This window comes from Microcaecilia unicolor, chromosome 10 (assembly GCF_901765095.1).
Source record: "Microcaecilia unicolor chromosome 10, aMicUni1.1, whole genome shotgun sequence".
In the NCBI taxonomy this organism is placed as follows: Eukaryota; Metazoa; Chordata; class Amphibia; order Gymnophiona; family Siphonopidae; genus Microcaecilia; species Microcaecilia unicolor.
The window spans coordinates 97,679,342-97,702,196 of record NC_044040.1 but is presented as its reverse complement, the minus strand read 5'-3'; the positions used below and the strand labels follow the sequence as shown (position 1 = coordinate 97,702,196).

General features: G+C 40.1%; 1 protein-coding gene across 1 annotated transcript in view; it reads right to left on the bottom strand.

Annotated features, from left to right (window-relative positions):
* The window catches only part of LOC115478317 (pseudouridine-5'-phosphate glycosidase-like), a 770,820-nt gene that overhangs the window by 631,180 nt on the left and 116,785 nt on the right, over nt 1-22,855 (bottom strand). Inside the window, exons 2-3 of the mRNA XM_030215622.1 lie at nt 20,447-20,550; nt 8,841-8,955 (exon numbers count right to left, since the gene is read on the bottom strand). Coding sequence (XP_030071482.1) covers nt 8,841-8,955; nt 20,447-20,531 — 200 coding nt within the window. The 5' untranslated portion in view covers nt 20,532-20,550. The remainder of the gene's footprint in view (nt 1-8,840; nt 8,956-20,446; nt 20,551-22,855) is intronic.

The following is a 22,855-nucleotide window of genomic DNA, read 5'->3' as shown; positions in this document are numbered from 1 at the left end:
TCTGTGGCACAAAGTAGGCATCAGATCTCTTTCAGCACTGCCTTCAAACTTTTGGTCTTCTTCCTCTACAAATGTGATAGCATAGTACACATCTACAGAGACAACTTCTACTCCTAGGTACAGAGCTATTTTTTTTATACATTTTCATTGTTTTCTAATCATACCCCAACTAAATAAACAGCATGTAATAGCTCAGCATGCAACCTTAGCTGAATCAAACTGACAAGGACTGATCCACACACAACGGAGCTTTAATTAATCAACAGCAATATCTGAGACCGCTGAAGCATATCAAGAGAGATACTTGAGAAAAGGAAAAGATCTCGTGGAAGCTTAAAGCCAGCTTCATTCACCAGCATTCCACACACCAAAGAACAAAGTCCTATCATGCACCCTTTCGAACGCGACCTACTAGCAACCACAGTAAATCGATACCAAAATGAATACCGTCAAACTACTACTAGTGATCCACTCCTTATCTCTGATCCACCGAACACTAACCACCCCACTCATAGAAAGCAACATCATACCCATACTACATAATCATCACACACCAACCAGATACACCACACCTCATCAAACTGACAACAACCTAAACAAAGGAATAACAATAACATGCAGACAACCACAACAGAAGGGAAAAAAGGTCCTAACAAACCCACACTATCAAAGAAACGACAACTAACAAAAATCCACACAACCCCAAACACAGAAGACCCTTACCAAAAAATTAAAGTGGGTTACATCAACGCCAGATCCGCAGTAAACAAAACAATACTAACAGACTGGATCCTATCACAAAACCTTGATCGACTTTTCATCAATGAAACCTGGATCCATGATCAAAAAGACCCAATAATCCTAGACCTAGGCCCCCCAGGATACAAAATCACACACTAGACCAGAAAGGAAAAGCGAGGCGGAGGCTTAGCACTAATCTACCGATCCCACTTTACCACTGAAACCACTGCCGAGTCCATAACACCCCAACTTGAAATTTCCTCAATCAGAATCCACAACAAAGCCCTGCAAGATCACGTGAATTGTGTCCTATTTTATAGACCACCAGGTCACTGGAACAAAGGCCGGACAAATTTCATGGACTTCATCTCAAACACTTGTGTAACCAACTCCAATATTCTAGTATTAGGAGACATTAACCTTCACCTGGAAGACCCAAACTATGAAAGCACGAGAATGCAAGGAATTCCTCCACTTATGGGACCTCAAACAGCCACATATGCAAGCAACCCACATAAAAGGGCACACACTCGACCTCATCTCACACAAAACATCAATAGACCAGAACCTAATCATAACAGATATTAAATGGACAGAAACACCATGGACCAATCACTACAAACTAAACCTATCCCTAAAATGGCGGAAGAAAGGGTCATACCAGATAGAAGAACACACAACTTACAGCACACGAGGTCATGTAGACCCAAAAACGTTCTGGCAAGAGATATACAATAACGAATGGACAACACAAACGGACTCAATATACTACTTCATAGAATGGGATAAAAGATGCAGAAGTATTCTAGATGAAATAGCACCCTTACGAACAAAAACCTCACGTAGACACAACATGATACCATGGTTCAACGATGAACTGAAAAAGCTAAAAACGCAATCCAGGAAATTTGAACGAGCATGGAAAAAAACAAAAGATGAACAAACACTCAACGCATGGAAGCAAACACAAAGAAAATACAAATGCGCAATAAAACAGGCCAAAAGGTCATACTATAAAACTAAAATAGGAACAGATTACAAAGACACAAAGAAACTATACCAACTCGTGAACAAATTACTAGACACCACCTTGGTCACTACAACTAATACAGACATCCCATCTGCAGACAAACTTGCTAAATACTTCAGAGAAAAAATTGGAAATCTATGTAACACATTACAACACGTACAACACGACACCTCCAATATTGAAAACTTCCTCAACAGTTTGGACCCTACCCTGGGAGAATATCCAGCTGACCGAACCTGGTCAAACTTCACTCCCCTCACCGTTGAAACAGTTACCCAGGTGATTAGTAGGTTCTCCAACACTCACTGTAAACTGGATACCTATCCCAGCTATCTAATAAAATCCGCCCCTGACCGCTACATAGCTGACCTCACATCCAACCTAAACTACATGCTTCAACAAGGTCTCTTCCCTAAGGAAAATGGCAATATCCTACTCACCCCAATACCAAAAGATACCAAGAAAAAAACAAATGAAATCACTAACTACCATCCAGTAGCATCTATCCCATTGGTAGTCAAACTGATGGAAAGCATGGTAACCAAACAACTTACTGATTACATAAACAAATTCACAATATTACATAGATCACAATCAGGATTTCGCCCCCTCCACAGCACTGAAACAGTACTAATAACCCTCCTAGCTAAATTCAAGCAGGAAATAGCAACAGGTAAAAACATACTCCTCCTCCAATTCAATGTGTCTAGTGCATTCGACATGGTAAACCATAATATACTACTAAGACTACTATATTACTTCGGGATTGGTGGAAATATACTCAGTTGGATCAAGGGTTTCCTAACCACTAGAACATATCAAGTGAAATCAAATTCAAACATTTCATCACAATGGAGAGCAGACTGTGGAGTGCCTCAGGGATCACCACTATCGCCGATCCACTTCAACCTAATGATGATCCCACTAGCCAAATCCTTATCCGACCAAGGTCTAAACCCTTTCATTTATGCAGACGATGTCACTATATATATTCCTTACAAGCATGAGTTAACAGAAATCACCAACAAAATCAAGCTCAGCTTGAATATCATGAACTCATGGGCAAATGCATTTCAACTAAAACTCAACACAGAAAAAACAAACTGTCTCATCCCAATACAATGCGGACAACCCCACAAGTATAAATACCCCAGATTACACCCTCCCCGTCTCAGACAGCCTGAAAATCCTCGGTGACACAATGGATCGTAACCTTACATTAGAGAGCCAAGTGAAATCCACGACAAAGAAAATGTTCCACTCACTGTGGATACTCAAACGTGTGAAACCATTCTTCCCAAGGGAAACATTTCACAACTTGATACAATCAATGGTACTAAGCCATACAGATTACTGCAATGGAATCTATGCAAGATGCAAAGAACAAATAAAGAAACTTCAGACCACTCAAAACACGGCAGCCAGGCTTATATTTGGAAAAACACAATTTGAAAGCGTAAAACCCCTACGTGAAAAACTGCACTGACTCCCAATCAAAGAACGTATTGCTTTCAAAATCTGTACCCTGGTTCACAAAATTATCTACAGCGAAGCCCCGGGATACATGACAGATCTCATAGACCTACCAACCAGAAACACGTCCAGCTCAATACGAACATATCTCAACCTCCACTATCCAAGTTGCAAAGTACATAAGTAATGCCACACTGGGAAAAGACCAAGGGTCCAGTTTCTCCTACTTAAGCACACAACTGTGGAATGCATTACCAAAAGCCATGAAAACAACGTATGACCACCTAAACTTTCGGAAATTACTAAAAACTAACCTGTTTAAAAAGGCATATCCTACCGACCCAACTTAAAAGCCTGAACTCTGCAACACAACGAAACCAAACTACGTAATAGCATAATGTAACTCTTCCGCTCTACGATTCCCAACATGTCTTCCACATGAACCTTATTATACCAAAACATCACTTTGTATTTGTTCATACTGAAGTCAGCGAACGCCTCTCCGGTACTATGTAAGCCACTTTGAGCCTGCAAATAGGTGGGAAAATGTGGGATACAAATGTAACACAGACACTCCATCAGCAGATAACCTAGCGAACTACTTCAAAGAAAAAATTATAAAGTTACGACTCGCAATACCCATCAGCACAAGTGATTATGCAAACCTCCTTGAATGCTTAGACCCATCACCTGGGGAATATCCAGCAGACCGAACTTGGACTAACTTCGACATACTATCGATCGACAGCATTTCCCAACTGCTAAACAATTATGCAAAATCACAATGCAAACTAGACATCTGCCCTAGTAATCTCATAAGATCTGCCCCTCAACAATTCAAAACAGACCTCATGAAACACATGAATTACATGCTACAAAATGGTCTCTTCCCTAAAGATAAAGCAAATATCCTACTCACGCCTCTACAAAAAGATGCAAAGAAATCCACAAGTGACCTGACCAATTATTGCCCTGTAGCATCCATCCCACTGATAGCCAAACTTATGGAAGGTGCAGTGACGAAAGAGCTCACTAACCACCTAAACAAACACTCAATTCTGCATGAATCTCAATCAGGATTTAGATCAAACTTCAGCACCGAAACAGTGTTAGTAACTCTAATGAATAAACTTAAACAAGCAATTGCAACTGGCAACATACTTCTTTTGCAATTTGACATGTCCAGTGCCTTCGACATGGTTAACCATGAAATACTACTACACATCCTGGAATACTTCGGAATTGGAGGAAACAATTATTTAAAAACTTTCTATGATATTGGTCGTTACACTTATTATCTTTTATTTTTACTTTTATTTTCATCATTATTTCTGCATTTAGTAATTTTTCTTATTCCTTTTATTCATGCAAAAATTTCTTATAGAGACAACATTTTATGAGCTCCATTGTCTGTCAGTATATTCTGTGCAACTACTGATCGGTATGTTCAATTTTTATTTTTATATGTATGTATTAAGAAATCATTTGTTGTAGATATTTTGTATTTGTATTTTCATTTTTATGTAGTATGCTATGGCTTTTTTTTTTTTAGTATGTCATTGCTTTTTACTTAGTACATTATATCCGTTATCAGTTTTTATATTTAAAGAAATTTGTTCCACTATACGTTTTATTTAATTATCTATTGACTCATGGGATGATATTATAAGCCTGTGATATAGATATATTACTTTTTGAAATATGGTTCTATAATGCTAATCAAATTATATATTATTTATTTACCATTTGATCTCTATGATGCTTGTCTGATGATATAGTAATAGTATTTGTATGATTTAGTTAATATATTAAATTCTAAGTTAGAGGATTTGATTCATATTAATAATGTTTTATATCAGGTATTTTTTACATTACGTGTTTTTACATTAAGTTTTTATATTTGGTGTTATATATTTGATTTGATTTGATTTTAATTATATATGTGTTATGTTATTTTATAGACCCCTGATGAAGGCTTTTTTAAAAGCCGAAACACGGACTGTGTAGGGTCCCTAATAAAGTTTTCCTGGAGCATCTCACCCCTTGTCTCGGATTGATCTCTTGAAGTTGTGTTTTTCCACTTTTTTCTTTTTTTTTTTTTTTGAATGCTCTTCCAAACCACTTGAAAGCTATTAACAAAATAACAAACTTTCGCAAATCGTTGAAAACCTATCTATTCACCAATGCTTATCACGAGAAGCCATAACTGACTACAAATCATCAACACCCCTCCCTCACTTATACCGTCTTCTTTCTGTAACTACTTGAGTAGATTGAATACTAGCCTTGTTATTACTATATCTTTATACCACCAAATGTATTTCTGTTCCCTGAAATGGTGATGCCATTACAGGATTTTGTAAGCCACATTGAGCGTGCAAATAGGTGGGAAAATTTGGGATACAAGTGCAATAAATAAATAAATAAACAAACAAACATAAATAAATGTAAATCTCAAAGCGTATCAGAAAGTCCACACGGGAGAGAAACCATTTGCATGTAGAGAGTCTGGTAAAAGCTTTGGTCAGAAGGTAAACCTCACAATGGACCAGAGAATACACACAGGAGTGAAACCATTTACATGTCCTAAGTGTGGTAAAAGCTTTGGTTGGAAAGAAAGCCTCACAAGGCATCAGAGAATCCACACAGGGATGAAACCATTTACATGCACTGAGGAGGTAAAAGCTTCAGATGTATTGGGACAGGTAATTAGGGAATGTACACTCTTGCTATGAAGTATGGAAAAATAGCACTCTGGTATTTAGATATATATAATGAGACCTCCTTTTTATCTATAGATCTGAATTCAAAGCCCAAATCTACTGATAAACAATAGACACAAGGCTCAGATGTTATAAAAAAAATAGAAAGCTTGGCATCGGGTAGAATAGTAGAAAAGTGACATCCCAGGAAAGCAATAGGATATCCTTGGGAGCACTGCAGTGGACTTTATAAAATGCCCCCAGGTACACATCTCACCATTGCTTCCTTACCTTGTCTGCTGAGCCCCCCAAACCCACCCAAACCCCCAACTGTACACCACTACCATAGCCCTTACAGGTGAAGGGAACACCAATATGTGGGTACAATGGGTTTCTGGTGGGTTTTGAAGGACTCATAGTTTCCTCCACAAGTGTAACAGGTAGGGGGAGGTAGAAGCCTGGGTCCACCTGTTTGCAGTGCACTGCACCACTACTAGACTACTCCAGGGACATGCATGCTATTCAAGTGGACCTGAGTATAACATCAGAGTCTGGCAAGTAAAATTTTTAATCACATTTTTTGGGGGTGGGAAGGGAGGTTAGAGACCACTTGGGGAGTAAGGGCATCTTTTTCTGCGGAGTGGAGGAGTGGCCTAGTGGTTAGTGCAGTGGACTTTGCTCCTGGGGTAGTGGGTTCAATTCCAACTCCAGTTAGTCATTATAAAAACAGGTCTAGCTCAAAACATCTAAGTTTTAGTCCTGGACGTGTTTGTTTTGTTCCATTATGGCTGAAAGACGTCTAAGTCTTAGGAACACGCAAGTCCCACCTTGAACATGCCCCTGGCACGCCCCCTTGAGATTTAGACGTCTTTCTGATGGACGTCAGAGAAAAACGTCTAAAAGGAGGGTTTGAAAATACTGATTTGGACGTTTTTGAGAGATAAACGTCCAAATGCAGACTTATGTCACTTTTTGGACGTTTTTCTCTTTTGAAAATGAGCCCCTTAGTATCCTAACCTTTGCAGCTGATCCTTTTAGTTTCTTTTTAACCATTTTCCTCATTTTATTATAGTCACCCTTTTGAAAATTAAATGCAGCAAAAGTAGGTTTCTTTTGTGGGTTCATCCCACAACATTCTCTCTCTACTGCGGTGGCCCACCCTCTCTGAGGTAACTTCCTGTTTCCGCTGGGGTGGGCCATGCAACAGAGAGAGAAGATGTTGCAGGGGAGTGCCTGTGAATTGCTGCCGCCGCCCGGCAAGTTTTGAAACAAATTAAAGGTAGGTTCGGGGGGAAAAGGTTGAGGGAGGAAGAGGAAGAGAAATAAGAATTGAATATCATTAAAACAACTTAAAAAGTTATTGTAGCTAGTAGAGAAACATCAGTTATAAATTGTATTTTGTGCTCATTTTTCTACACTGTTCTATACAATACAGATGGCCAAATTTCAGTGGAGATATCCTGTTTCTTGATGGGTTCATCTTTACTGTTGTTGTAATCTGCCTTGGGAAGCCTGATGTTATAAAAAAGGAATATACTGAAATTAAATGGAAGTAAAATTAAACTCTCCTTTCTTTAGGGTACATGGAATCACATATTCATCTGTTTTGTAGAAGTTTACATTTTAGATTCACAAATTAATTATTCTGTTTTGAACATGTTTCAGGGACAAGTGGTTTTATCAGTCAAAATAAAAATAAATATTTTGTTCATGCAGATCTCTTTATGTTTAAAAATAACTAAATGGGCTCTAAGCCTCTAATGCAGTCCATTGGTTTTCTTATATTTTGTTTTTCTGATGATTTATACTATACCAAAACTGAAAACTATTATCAACCAGATAGAGATAAGAGTTTTCAGTTTTGGTACTGGTTTATTAAACTAGTATCAAAACTTTAATGAAGAAAAAGATCACTTGCCTAAAGTTTTCACTCTAACTTGAGAAATAGTGATCCACACCATCTTGCTAGTATGTTCAGGAAATTTAAATCAACTCCATATGTTTTTCGGGCGGAGGAAAAAGAGCCTCAGTAATTGCCGAAGCCAAGACGATGTTCTAAAGGAACTGTACAAGTCAAGCTTACTTGTGTCAGCTGTGCTCGATCATCGGCTCCCCTCAAAAACCACCAAATCCTTTATAAGACAATTCTGACTAATAATTTTTATAATTGTATAAAGATATTATAAAAGAATACCAACAAATTATTAGTCAGAATTGTCTTATATGGGATTTGGAGGATTTTTGGGTGAGCTGATGATCGAGCACAGCCGACCCAAGTAAGCTTGAATTGTACAGTTCCTTTAGAACATCGTCTTGGCTTCGGCAATTACTGAGGCTTTTTTTCCTCCACCCGAAAGACATATGGAGTTGATTTAAATTTCCTGAACATGCTAGCAAGTTGGTGGGGATCATTATTTCTCAAGTTAGAGTGATAATAAACCAGTGCCACAATTGGAGTGGGCTTAAGCTCAAAGTGAAGGGGCCAAGGCCCCCTCACGTTATGTCCCTGGGGGAAATAGATGCTGGATAGGGGATGTAATAGAGTGAACCAAAACTCTCTCTCTTACACATCCCTGCTATCACTGGTGTAAATAAAATATTTTCTGGAATGGCCATGAGACTGAGGCCATTCCGTGCCACGGGGCAGTGCCATGAGGTAGAGTGAGCAGAGATGGGGGCGTCTACTAAAAATCTCCCTCTCAAAAATCGATACCCCTTGGCAGCTCTGTTCACCCCTAACTCCATCTCTAAAGGTTAAAGAAAGAGGCTTTATAGGTTTGTTCTACAACTACTTATGTCTATAGTATTACTAGCATGATGCAGCACTCTATATATACACAAGAAACATTCCCTTCTTTGTACAATTTACAATCTAGTCCATAAGAGTAACCAACCTGATGTTGCAGGGGTATGGCATACCATGACTTATGATTGTACTCTCCAAAGCTACGACTGGTTTGCCATCATTCAGAGCTTCTTTTACGCAGGAGGAAATTCTAATAAGAGAATCTGTATATAAAACATACAATAGGAATTATGATTATTTTTAGCTTTACTTAAAAATTGATATTCTATCTACAGTAATCAATGATTATTTGTTCACAGCAATGTACAGGTATCATACGAACAAAAATGTATTGATTGATTGATTGGATTTTGCTCACACCTTTTTCAGTAGTAGCTCAAGATGAGTTACATTCAGGTACACTGGTGTCTCTCTGTCCCTGGAGGGCTCAAAATGACAACAAACAACATTTCTGGTGCCACAATCCCTTCAGCTCCCCCTGGATTCACTCTCCAGCTTTTACTATACAAACAAACCGCCCTTCCCTCAAAATTTCTACCCACTTCATGCTGGAAACAGTCATCATGACTGTCTACTTCTGAAATCTTTTCCCCATCTAGCTCCTGCTGAATTTCTACAGGGAGTTCATTCCATCAAGTTGGTGTCCATGACTGAAGACATCCTGCTTCTTATCTTTGCCCCTCACCTCCTTAGCCAGAAGGTTCTGATTAGAATGCCTTATTTGTTAGACTGACCCCTAACACTGCATCACAATGCACTGCTAGGGGTCAGGTGCTACAATTTTGGATCCTGGTGGTGCTGGAGGTAGGAGCGAGTGCGCATTGCTCCTGCCCCCAGATTTGAGCTCCAAGGGGCAGATCTAGGGGAGTTTGGGAGACGGTACACTGGATCCTAGGGATACTTCTTTTTTTTTTAAATGTTGGGGTCAGGTGGGGTCCACTAGACTACCATGCTGTCATGGGGGTCAGGTCAGCTACCTTTAGGCAGGAAAGTGGGGGGGAGGGAGGTCAGCAGTCAGGTCCTATGGTGGGAAGGCTAAAGGCGGCCAGGTGACTTTGGGCCTTGTAGGGAGGTGTCGGCAAGGGATCAGGTCAGGTCAAGTTGCAGGGGGTCCAAAGTGGAAAGGTGCTAGGTACTCAGGCTAATGGGTCCCCTATGCCACTTCAGACCTAGCAGTATTTTTTTTTTAGCATTGTGGTGGTGTGGTAGACAGCGCACATTTTTACATCACTGTGGATTACTAAAAAGCTACTTACCATATATTTTAATAAGTGTACACTGATGTCTACCACACCAAAGTCAGTCCTTGGACCCTTGCTGCATCCTGCAGCCAGTAATGAGGGCATATACCACTCAACTGTGCAGTTAGGCCTGCAGTAGCTTACTGCATTGGTCTCTCTGCCAAGTATCTATCTGCCCTTCCTCAGCTTCAACAGGGACAATCAGAAAGCTCCACAGGCTTTTGCTTTTCCCCTGCTTTTTTTCATTAAGTTGTACAGCTGGGAGTTTATATGATTAATGCTTTTAAAGACTGTTTTTTACTGAGCTGTCTAATATACTTCCAAAATAATTTCTTTTCTGATCTCTTGGATGTATATTGCTGTTTTTGTTTCTTCTGCTTATGCAAGTCCCTGACTCATTTGTTCTGCTTATGCAAGCCCCTAACAATAGTTCTTTTTTTTTCCCAAGATTTTTTATTGGTTTTAATATAATGCAAATAGTACATAACAGTAACTAAAATGGTAAAATATACTAATACATAGTAGTGGAAAGTGTGCCAGTGAATTATACAAATATAATTATATTTTCAAGATAGATATTTATATTCATCTATGTGGTTTCATAAGTAATGGAAGCAAGGTAGGAAGCAATTGGAGACCATACAATATTTGTTTTAATTATTGATCCAGTAAAACTGGCTGAGGCCAATTCAAGCTTGTGGTACATTAAAACAGATTGCCACCAAAGCATTGAAGAGGTTTTCCAGTTAACTAGAATCATACGCTGCACTATTGTAATTCATATATCAAATAGTTTGTAATTGTTAGGAGAGAAAGTGTAATCTGGAGAACAGGATTTCAGTATTATTAACAAGGAAGTTAATGGAATATCAGATTCAAATATTTTGCAAATGGTACTCCATATTGCTTTCCAAAATATTTGTATATGAGGGCAATCAAACAACATGTGCAATAACATTCCAGATGTTTCATTACAATGCCAGCACAGATTTGTGGATGTTAGATGTGCAGAGTGTAATTTTCTCGGAGTCCACACAGATCTGTGATAAAGGAAATACATTGATTGTAAAATGTTAGCAGATGGCAATGGTTTTATGAGAGAAAAACAAAGTTTATCTTTAGACTGTTCAGGAACTATAATATGTAAATAATTTTCCCAAATTTGTATAAGGTGTTATATTTTTTATAGATTGACAAGAATAATTTGTATAAATCGGATGCAACATGTCCTGTGGTAAGCATTGTCTCAGAAAATTGAAAAATTGTGGGAACTGAACAAGAAAAAGACTTCTTTTTTTAAAGTGATTTTATACAATGTGATAGTTGTCGCCATCTGTAATATTGTGAAGAAGGAATGTGAAATTAAGTTTGCAAATCTGTAAATGAGTTAATAGATTGTTCTTTGCTATTATATATATCTTTGAGACACCAGATGTTACACTCAGACCATACTTTCCAATAAAAAGATTTGTTATTTATAAGGAAATCTGGATTATACCACAATGAGGAATGCATAGATTTATTTAGCGGATGTTCAAGAATACTATCTAGAAACAAAAGGCTTGTTTTGGTGTTAGTGATGATTAGATTCTCTTTTTGTGTTGCACTTAATGCAGATGTGAGAAGGTAGGGAAGGAGAAAAGGTTTAGCTATATTTTGTTCCAAAGATAGCCAAGCCGGAATATCATCAGTGTCAGAAGAAAAACAGTGACATCCCTGCTGAGCAATAAAGGCTTTATGGTAAAGCATGAAGTCTGGAAAATACCAAATTTTTCTTTTGGAGCTCTCAGTTTTTTTGAGTGAAATTCTGGGTTGTTTGGATTTCCATAAGAAGGAGGTTAGGAGTGTGTCAATTTGTTTGTAAAATGAAGGATGAAATAACATAGGTATCATGCTGAGGATATAATTGATTTTAGGCATTACCATTACCATCATTTTAATAGTTTCTATTCTTCTCCACCACGAAATGTTTAAAGTTCTGATTTTTTTTTGTTTTCTTTGGGGGGGGGGGGGGGGGGGGAATATGCTATGTAATTTTTTTTTTCATTATTTAGCCAGGTTTCATTGATTTGCTATTCACCAATTTGTATATCTATTTTTCTGTGAATTCATAGCTGCTGAGAGATTTCATCAGCACCATTTTTTCTTTGCACCATGTCAATATATTTTGGAAGAAGCTGTAAATAACTTCTACTGTAGCTCTGATTCCTATATTGTAAAATATATTTTACTGTTTAGGTGTGGGGTTTTTTCTCACATAACATGCGAATAATACCTATAAGGAAGCCATTTTGGAGTTGAAACATGGCGACATAGGATTCTCTGTTTTTACAATGTTTTATCCGCATTTTCATTATAGCTTTTAGTATGTTTTAATTAGGTTATATATCATCAATAAAACACATGTTGTTGATACCATAATGTTTACTAGTTTGCTTCACTGTTTGTCTGTCAGTGATCTTTGCATATTTAGGTCTACTGCTCTTTGGCTACTCTAGCTGGAAAAGAAGTCCACACTTGCATTGGTTTAAGAGGATTGAAAACTAAAATCAGTCTATTTGGGTTAATGCAAGGAAGAGAAAAGCAGCAGTATGTTAAAACAGGGTGCAGGGCTGTACCAAGCTATAGCTGTGCCCTGTGCAACTTGCACACTGATACCCTCTCCCCCCACACTGCCTGTTTTGTCACCAACAATGAGAGAAGACAGCAAAGAGAGCAATTTTTGTGCTCTGTGTGGTCAAACCGCTTGCACAGCCCTTGGTATGGCACTGAGAAGGAGAAACTGTATTAGATACTTCTGGGCCCAGCTTCGGGGAGGGGAGGAAGAGAGTGGGATGGGGTTTGTACCTATGTTTGATGCTTCTAGATTTTCAAATGTAAGATGTAAATTTTACCAAAACTTTTGTGCAAAGAAAAGCTACAAAACTGGTATGAGATTTGCGTTGCAAACCATACGAGGAGAGACTTGCTGACCTGAACATGTATACCTTAGAGGAAAGGAGAAACAGGGGTGACATGATACAGACGTTCAAATATTTGAAAGGTATTAATCCGCAAATGAACCTTTTTCAGAGACGGGAAGGCGGTAGAACTAGAGGACATGAATGAAGGTTGAAGGGGGGCAGACTCAGGACTAATGTCAGCAAGTACTTTTTCAAGGAGAGGGTGGTGGATATGTGGAATGCCCTCCCGCGGGAGGTGGTAGAGATGAAAACGGTAATGGAATTCAAACATGCGTGGGATAAACACAAAGGAATCCTGTTTAGATGGAATGGTTCCATGGAATCTTAGCGGAGATTGGGTGGCGACATCAGTAATTGGGGAAACAAAGCAGGAGCTGGGAAGACTTCTACTGTCTACGTCCTGATCATGACTGAATAGATAGGGATGGGCTGGAGTGTAAATTTTAAGGGGCTTTGACTTTAGCTTGATCGACCTCCCGCCCAGGAATGCCAACCCTGCTGCTCGTTCCTTCCTCCACCTTCACTTCCCAAACTGTAAGGGTGTCAAGTACAAGAGGATCTTCGCCTCGTCTTTCCGCTATTGGAGTCCTAAGCACTGGAATGCTCTCCAGCAACACCTTAAAACTCAAGCGGACCACGCCTTCTTCAAGAAGTTGTTGAAGACCTACTTCTTTGCCAAGACCTACTCCTCACTTTATACCACTGCTTGATGCACCCTCCCTGGCTCCTACCCTGCTAGTTCACCCTGTTAGATGCTTCTCCCCCTGCATACTCCTTGTATACTCTTCTAAGTTTTCCTATTCTGTATTTTATTTAATGTTTGTAAGCCACATTGTGCCTGCATGAGTGGGAAAATGTGGGATATAAGTGAACAATAAATAAATAAATAAATAAGTTAGTACAAGAACAGTACTGGGCAGACTTCTATGGTCTGTGCCCTGAGAAAGGCAAGGACAAATCAAACTCGGGTATACATATAAAGTAACACATACCATGTAAAATGAGTTTATCTTGTTGGGCAGACTAGATGGACCATACAGGTCTTTATCTGCTGTCATTTTCTATGTTAAATAGCAGGTATAATTGCGCAGGTAGTTTTGATGACAAAGGGCTTCTTTTACAAAGCCGCACTAGTGATTCCTGTGCAGCAAATAAGAGGAAACCCATTCAATTCCTATGGGCTTCCTCTCATTTGCCACATGGGCATCGCAGAAGCCCATAATTTTGAAAGTGAAAATACACATATACTTTCCTTCTGAAAACTAGTGGAATAACTAGTGTAGCACTGTTAAATAGCCACTTAGTTTTTCTTCTTTTCTTACTCAGGCCCTAATAAATTTATTTTCTAATGTAAAGGAGGCTCTTAAATAACCTTATTCATAGGCAGCTGTTTGTTTATATGATGTAGAGGTGGGGAGTGTTATCTGTCTGTTTATAACAATCCCAGAAGCACTGCTGACTGGCTCCAGTATCAGAATGGAACTAACATAAAGGTCTGTTAATGCTGTGCTGTTAGCTAAGGATTAAAGACCTGTAAAAGTGTGACTTCAGGGTCTCTTAAATACATTCAGGGCCCTGTTTACTAAGGTGCGCTAACGTTTTTAGTGTGTGCTAAAAATCATTGCATGCTAACGCTAGAGACATCCATAGTAATACATGGGTATCTGTAGCATTAGTGCGTGCTAATTTTTAGCGCAAACTAAAAACACTAGTGCACCTACAGCACAACTTAATAAACAGGGCCCAGTGTCATCTGCATGCAGAAACAAATATGAACATCCATTACCATAATTCAACCACCATTAGCTTATGCATAATCATCATCAACTTTTTTTGATATACCACAAAGTCAGCTGTATAAGTGATTCACAATGCAAGGCAAATAAAAGAAGAAAAACCAGTAACAGAGAGGATCCAAATGGTACTAAAATACAATCAAAATACAAAAATAAAATCATAATTAATTCCCCATTACAAGAAGACACTCAAGGGAGGAAAGACATGAAACCAAAGGAATAAGGCCTAAGGTATTTGATAATGAGGATAGTAAAAATCAACCCCCATTTCTGCTAAGGGTCTGTGCCTTGTGCTCTCACCTATCTCCTCTGTATGCCATAGGACTCTTCTCTAGTCTCTTGTACTGCTCACTATCCCAAGAACAGCTTTTACACAGTTACAGCCTGAGTATAATAAACAATTCCTGCCTGGTATCTTGGAGTTACAACTACCCTTTGGAACCCAGACTAGAGTTTGGCATCTTCTTCAGTTTACATTGTAAGGCTGTGACTTGTTTCTGTTTTAACATTTTGGGTATAGTCATAGAGATTTCTTTAGTACAGGGAAATACAAGCCTGACCTAATCATGTAACAGTAATTAGGTTTTACAAAAAAAAATTTCTATTAGCTTTTGATACAAAGATAATTTGCTTTGTCTGAAAACCAAACTGTTACTAGTAACATATAGTTTATTTATTCTTGCATTCATTGACAATGTTATTTTTCTAAAAAATCTTTAAGAATATTAGATTGTTCCTCAGATATCTCATTACCAGTAGATTAGTGATCTCTGGATGGGAAAGGTGCAAAATCTCCGCTAGACAAGTAAAACAGCGTTTTCTCCACAGTTACTGCTAGGAATTATAGCTATTATTGTACTTGCAACCTAACGTGGAGGGGCATAATCGAACAGGGGTGCCCATCTCTAAGGACGGCCCCGTAAAGGGGCATCCCCAACCATATTATCGAAACAAGATGGGCGTCCATCTTTCGTTTCGATAATACGGTCGGGGACGCCCAAATCTTGCCATTTAGGCCGACCTTAGAGATGGCTGCCCTTAGAGATGGCCAACCTCGGTTTTTGCCGATAATGGAAACCAAAGACGTCCATCTGAAAAACAGCCAAATCCAAGCCATTTGGTCATGGGAGGAGCCAGCATTCGTAGTGCACTGGTCCCCCTGACATGCCAGGACACCAACCGAGCACCCTAGGGGGCACTGCAGTGGACTTCATAAATTGCTCCCAGGTGCATAGCTCCCTTACCTTGGGTGCTGAGCCCCCCAACCTCCCCCCATGTCTGCCTGCCTGAAGTACACTGCACCCACTACAACTGCTCCAGGGACCTGTATACTGCTGCGATGGACCCGAGTATGGCATTTAAGGCTGGCATAGAGGCAGGCAAAAAAGTATTTTTAACCTTTTTTTTATGGTGGGAGGGGGGTTAATGACCACTGGGGGAGTAAGGGGAGGTCATCCCAGATTCCCTCCGGTGGTCATCTGCTCAGTTCGGGCATCTTTTCACGGCTTGGTCATGAAAAAAAATGGACCAAGTAAAGTCGGCCAAGTGCTCGTCAGGGGTGTTCTTTTTTTTTCGATTATCGGCCGAGGACGCCCATCTCCTAATCACGCCCCAGTCCCGCCTTCGCTACCCTGCCGACACGTCCCTGTGAACTTTGGTCGTCCCCGCGACGGAAAGCAGGCGAGGGTGTCAAAAAAATCGGCTTTCGATTATGCCGATTTGACCGCCCTTGCGAGAAGGCTGCCCATCTCCCGATTTGTGTCGGAAGATGGGCGTCCTTCTCTTTCAAAAATGAGCTGGATAGTCAGCTAGGCAGTTAGGGGCCCTTTTACTAAGCCACATAGGCGCCTATGCACACTCAACGTGCATCAATTTGGAGTTAATGCCCGGCCACCACGAGGCCCGGATGGTAATTTCATCTTTTACATGCATCCAATTATTATTTTCCTGCACACAGCGGAAACCGGGCAGTAATCATCATTCTACGTGCGTAGACGATTACCGCACAGTTAACTCGTGAGACCTTACAGCTAAATCAATGGCTGGCGGTAAGGTCTCAGACCCAATATGGACGTGCACCAATTTTTATTTTGTCACAAGTTCATTTTCGGCAAAATTTTTAAAAAGGCCTTTTTTATAGGTGTGTTGAAAAATAGATCTGTGTGTGCCCAAAATGCGTGCCTACACTAGCACAGCCCATTTTTCAGTGCACCTTAGTAAAAGGACCCCTTAGTTCTATCATCTCAGTCTGCCTACATATCTGGAAGGACTTCTAACATTCCATATTACACATATTTCCATTCATATTGATAGTCCAAAGGCTCATTGAATCATTTAAGTAAAACACATGATGTTAAAATCATGCTTCTGCTATGTCTTCAATTCTGAAAGTAAGGATCCTATGGTGCTCATTTTCAAAGGACATCTTAAAATGTCTAAAATAAAAGTCCATCTGCTAGAAATGTCCAAATCCTGATTTTGTAAAGTTAGAATTTGGATGTTTCACACTGCAGTTCATCCAAATAGCAAGGGGGCGTGTTGTGGGCATGTTTTGGGTGGGACTAAGAAGGGCCCAAAAGTAGGATGTCCTATAGGGATTCTGGTATGGGAAGAAATCTCCAGGATGTTTTGTTTTTTAATCTAGACTGGTTTCAGTCACATCCAAGTTACAAAAAGTGCTTTAATTGAGCAGTTGACCACTGGAAGGATTACAACATGACCCCTTCTTAATCCCCCAGTAGTTGCTGTCTCCCTTCCTCTCCCTTGAAAGTGAGACTGGAAAGGAAAACCAAGCTCTATGTCAGCTGCAGGTATTGTGGCCATTCTGAACAAAGCAGTAAGCAGGTCAGAAAAGTATCCTAGTGATTAGTGCAATGGACTGTGAATCAAGGGACCCAGGTTCAAGTCCCACTTCAACTCTTTTTATATATATATAAAATTCTGAGACTTCCAGAAACAGAAAGATACTTACTACACCTAAATATATGAGACACCTGGAAGCCTGAAGGCTATTGAAGTGGTGCACATTCAGGTACAGTAGGTATTTTTCAGGTCCTGGAGGGAACACATTTACAAAAAAAAGAGTTATAGTGGGGTTTGGTTTACAGTCCACTGCATTCATCACTAGGCTACTCCTCCATTCTACAAGGACATCTCTGTAGCCATATTTTTGAAAATGATGCCAGACAGATGTTCATATCCCCAACTGTACACCACGACAATAGCCCTTATGGGTGAAGGGGCACCTAAATGTGGATGCAGTCAGTTTCTGGTGAGTTGTGAAGGGCTCACATTTTCCACCACATGTGTAACAGGTAGAGGGGATGTATGGGCTTGGGTCCACCTGTCTGCAGTGCACTGTGCCCACCACTAGACTACTCCAGGACCTGCATGCTGCTCTAATTGATCTGAGTATAAAATCAAAGGCTGGAATAGAGGCTAGTAAATAATGTTTTAAATCACATTTCTGGGGGGTAAGGGGAGATCATCCTTGATTCCCTCCAGTGGTCATCTGATCATTTAGGGAACTTTTTTGAGGCTTATTCATTAGTAAAACAGGTCTAGACCAAAACATCCAACTTATAGCCCTGGATGTTTGTGTTTTGTTCCATTATGACAAAAAACGTCTAAGTGTTTGGAATGCCCAGATCCCACCCTTAACATGCCCCTGACATGCTCCCTTGTTATTTGAATGCACTTTGGATGGACTTCATAGAAAAATGTCTAAAAATTGGTTTCGAAAATACCAACTTGGATGTTTTTCTGATAAAACGTCCAAATGCAGATTTATGCCACTTTTTGGACGTTTTTCTCTTTTGAAAATGAGCCCCAAAGGCTAACATTCAATGTTATGAGTATGACATAATCATAGAATGGGCACAATCAATACTACAATTATAAAAGATAGCATTGAAACAGCGAGGTCTTAACAGCATGTCGGAAGCTCATATAATGTGAAATATTTCTAATATCAGATGGTAAATTATTTCAAAGCTCACAAGCTCTGTCAGAGAGTGTACTCTTTTTAGTACTAAGCAATCGATAGTAATTAGATGATAAAACTACAAGTAAAAATTCCCGAGATCATACACAACGCAAAGGTCTATAGATAGTAACTAACACCAATTCTTACTAAGCCGCAGTAGCAGCTGATGATGTGCTAACGCCGACACAGCCCATTCAGTTTGAATGGGCTGTGTTAGCATTACTGCATGGCAGCCACTAGTGTGGCTTAGTAACAAGGGGGTTAATTTGTTAGATATCCAGGACTTAAGCCATGTAAGATCTTAAAAATAAAAATTACGAGTTTGAATTCGATTCTAGCTCAAATAGGCAACCAATGTAGGTAGTGCAAAAATGGTGTTGCATGATCAAATCTATTTCCCTGTAAGATCAATTTAGCAGATACATTTTGTAGGACCTGAAGTATTTGTAACTGCTTAGCTGGCAAACCTAATAGGCAAATATAGCAATAATCAAAAGAAGTAAGAATTACTGCCTGGATAGCAAGTTGGAAATGCTGACGTTCAAAAAATACCTTAGCCTACGCAGTAATTTTATCTTAAATAGAATCTTTTGTACTAAATGATTCTCTTGAGTTTCCATTGTTAAACTAGCATCCAACCAAACACCTAAGAGCTTTATCTCAGATTTCATCACTGTGTCAGCATCATACAATTGTACCATATCCATTTTAACTGTCAAATTATCTCCACTATCAAGCAATGAAATCACCTTTTTAGGATGTACCCATAAAACATTTGTTTTATCAGGATTGCTCCCTGACAATGTTCCTGAATTTATACCCTCACATCATGAACATCCTTTCAGGGGCGTAGCCACGGGTGGGCCTGGGTGGGCCGGGGCCCACCCACTTTGGCCTCAGGCCCACCCAGCAACGGTGCATGCTGCAGGCCTTCTTTCCCTCGGGCCCTCCCTCCCCTTCGGGCAGCGCCGCAGTCTACCTGAACAGGAAAGCTGCACGGCACCGGGTCGTCCTGCCGCTACGCTGCTGCCCTCCGCTCCAGTCATCATCATTCTGGCACAGAGTTCTTCTGCTGCTTATCTGCAGCGGATCCGCGCGCTGCCAGGGCTGTATGCTGCTTCCTCTGATAGCCTTCCTCCAAAGCATTTTGTTCTTGTCAGATTTATTTCTGGATCATTTCCTCTCTAATTTTCTACACTGCCTCTTCAGGAGAAGAATATTTTAATTGTACCAGGGTGAAACCCTACAGTTAAGTTTGGGCAAAACTTTGACAAGAGCCGTATTATCCAGGGTAGAACTACATAACTCATCCCACCTACACAAGAAATTTTTGCTGTCTGAGTCTGGAAACTGTGGACTATCAAAGACTTCAGACCAGAATTTTACAGGATCAAGTCTGCCTCTCGATTTAAAAGGAGGAAAGGTGACAGTGGAGTGTAAAGATATAGTAACTTCCCTCCAGTAAACCTTGCCTGTTTTATTTATTGTAAGCCACATTGAACTCAAGCATGTTCGGGATAATGTGGGGTATAAATCTCAAAATAAATAAATTATTGTATACACAATAAGAAAATTTGGATGCAAGGAATGAGAGTAAGATCTGAAATTGTTTATGCTCTGCAGTATTACAACAAGAATGAGTATGAAGGGATTGGTTTTGTAACCTTTATCTGCTATCATTTGTGTTTCTTTTTATTCAGAGAACTTACCATGCAAGAGTCGTTTTCCAATATAAGTGCCATGTGCTACACCAATGGTGCAGCTCCTGAGAGCAGAGATTAGCTGTATAATCATTCTTGATGTAGTTGTTACACTAGAAGAAAAACAATGCTGCATAGATTATCAAGTAGTAGGAACTGTCTATAAATCCATAAACAAAATGAGTAATTTCACAGTCAGAGGTAGTACAAGGGTAGTGGGCACCCTAAGCAAAGCTTCAGCTTTATACCCCCCTACCCTCCTTAATTAATTTTTAGGTTTCTAGCCTGCAACTTCCCCCCCCCCCCCCCCAAGGGTTTTGATAATTAAACACTATTCAGGAACTATTGTTTTGCTTTAATTGCAATAGCTATAGGCAGTCAGTGGCTTAGTTCTTTGGGGTATCTAAAATGGGACATTGTGGGGTGGGGTGGGGTGGGACAGGGTATAGCGTGAAAATCCTTGGGGTGATGAGGATTTGTTTCTTGACTCAAATCTGTAACTATATGATATCATGCAGAAATAAAGGATAGCAAAACACATGCAAGAAATGCTTTTATTAAATGTAGTTTTATGCATTTGACATTTTAAATGTCTATTGGGCCCCAGGATCCATAGCTAAAGCAAGGATTAAATGAGAAACCATTAAAAAGAAAAATCAGCATTTTTTGTGATTAAACATTTTGTCTAGAAATTTGTGTGATTATAATACAATACAATTTATTCTTCTAGTCTGCAATTACCACCACATTATACGCGGATCACAGAATTAAGAAAATCCAGGCAATTCCTGGAAAAATTTGGATACAGAAAGTGAAGGTGCCTTGGTGCTTTATAACTTTTGCTACGTGAGACGTGGGGTAAGTAATATTGTAGATGAAAATATTCGAGTTATTCCCCAAGTTTTCCACGTCATCACTGTGACCCCTGACGCAGGTGCTGGTCACCGAAACACGGCCCGTGTCGGGTCAAGGCTCATTCATTAAAGAACTTTGTTCCATTTTAAAGGCCCGTGGTGCTGTTTTTTTGTTTGGAAATTATAATACCACCATATAACACTTAAACATGATAATTTTCTTGAATAAAAATGTTTTTAAAAGCTTTCTAAATTAGCCATAGCCAGTTAAAGTTCTTTACTGAACCAGCAAAGTGTTCAGGACCCGAGCTGCTAGAAATGAGAAAGTAATGGAAAATATCAATTTCAGACAAACATTCTTTGGACTTAGATATTGTAACAATAAAGGATTCCTAGATACCTTAAACCTGCCAGAATAAGGTGCAGCGAAGAGCGACTAAAATGATAGTGGGGATGGGACGACTTCCCTATGAAGAAAGACTAAGGAGGCTAGGGCTATTCAGCTTGGAGAAGAGACGGCTGAGGGGAGACATGATAGAGGTATATAAAATAATGAGTGGAGTGGAACAGGTGGATGTGAAGCGTCTGTTCACGCTTTCCAAAAATACTAGGACTAGGGGGCATGCGATTAAACTACAGTGTAGTAAATTTAAAACAAATCGGAGAAAATTTTTCTTCACCCAACGTGTAATTAAACTCTGGAATTCATTGCCGGAAAATGTGGTGAAGGCGGTTAGCTTAGCAGAGTTTAAAAAGGGGTTGGACGGTTTCCTATAGGACAAGTCCATAAACCACTACTAAACGGACTTGGAAAAATCCAAAACTCCAGGAATAACATGTATAGAATGTTTGTACGTTTGGGAAGCTTGCCAGGTGCCCTTGGCCTGGATTGGCCGCTGTCGTGGACAAGATGCTGGGCTCGATGGACCCTTGGTCTTTTCCCAGTATGGCATTACTTATGTACTTATGTACTTAAACCTATTAGTTCCAACATGTAGAATGGAATATTACCGTATAGAACAGTGATGGCGAACCTATGGCACGCGTGCCAGAGAAGGCACGCAGAGCCCTCTCTGTTGGCACGCGCACCACCCGTCGCCTCAGCCCATTCCAGCCCTCCCTCCCACCCACCCGGCGTCAAGCATTCCTTCCTCCCTCCCTCCCACCCGGCACCAGCCCGCTTGGCCTCCATCCCTCCCTCCAAGCACGAAATTTAAAAGTCTTCCCTTGTCGCTATTAACGCCGCGTCAGCAGTAGCAGTGAAAAGCATGCTGCTGGTTCGGCGCGCCCTCAGCCTTCTGTCTCTCAAGCTCTGGAAATGAGGGCAGGACCAAAGTTTGAGAGACGGAAGGCTGAAGGCGTGCCGAACCAGCAGCATGCTTTTCACTGTTACTGCTGACGCTGCCTTAACCCCGACAAGGGAAGAATTTTAAATTTTCTGCTCGGAGGGAGGGATGGAGGCCAGGTGGGCTGGTGCCTGGTGGGAGGGAGGGAGGAAGGAATGCTTGATGCCTGGTGGGTGGGAGGGAGGGAGGGCTGGTGCTGGGTGGGAGGCCTGGTGGGT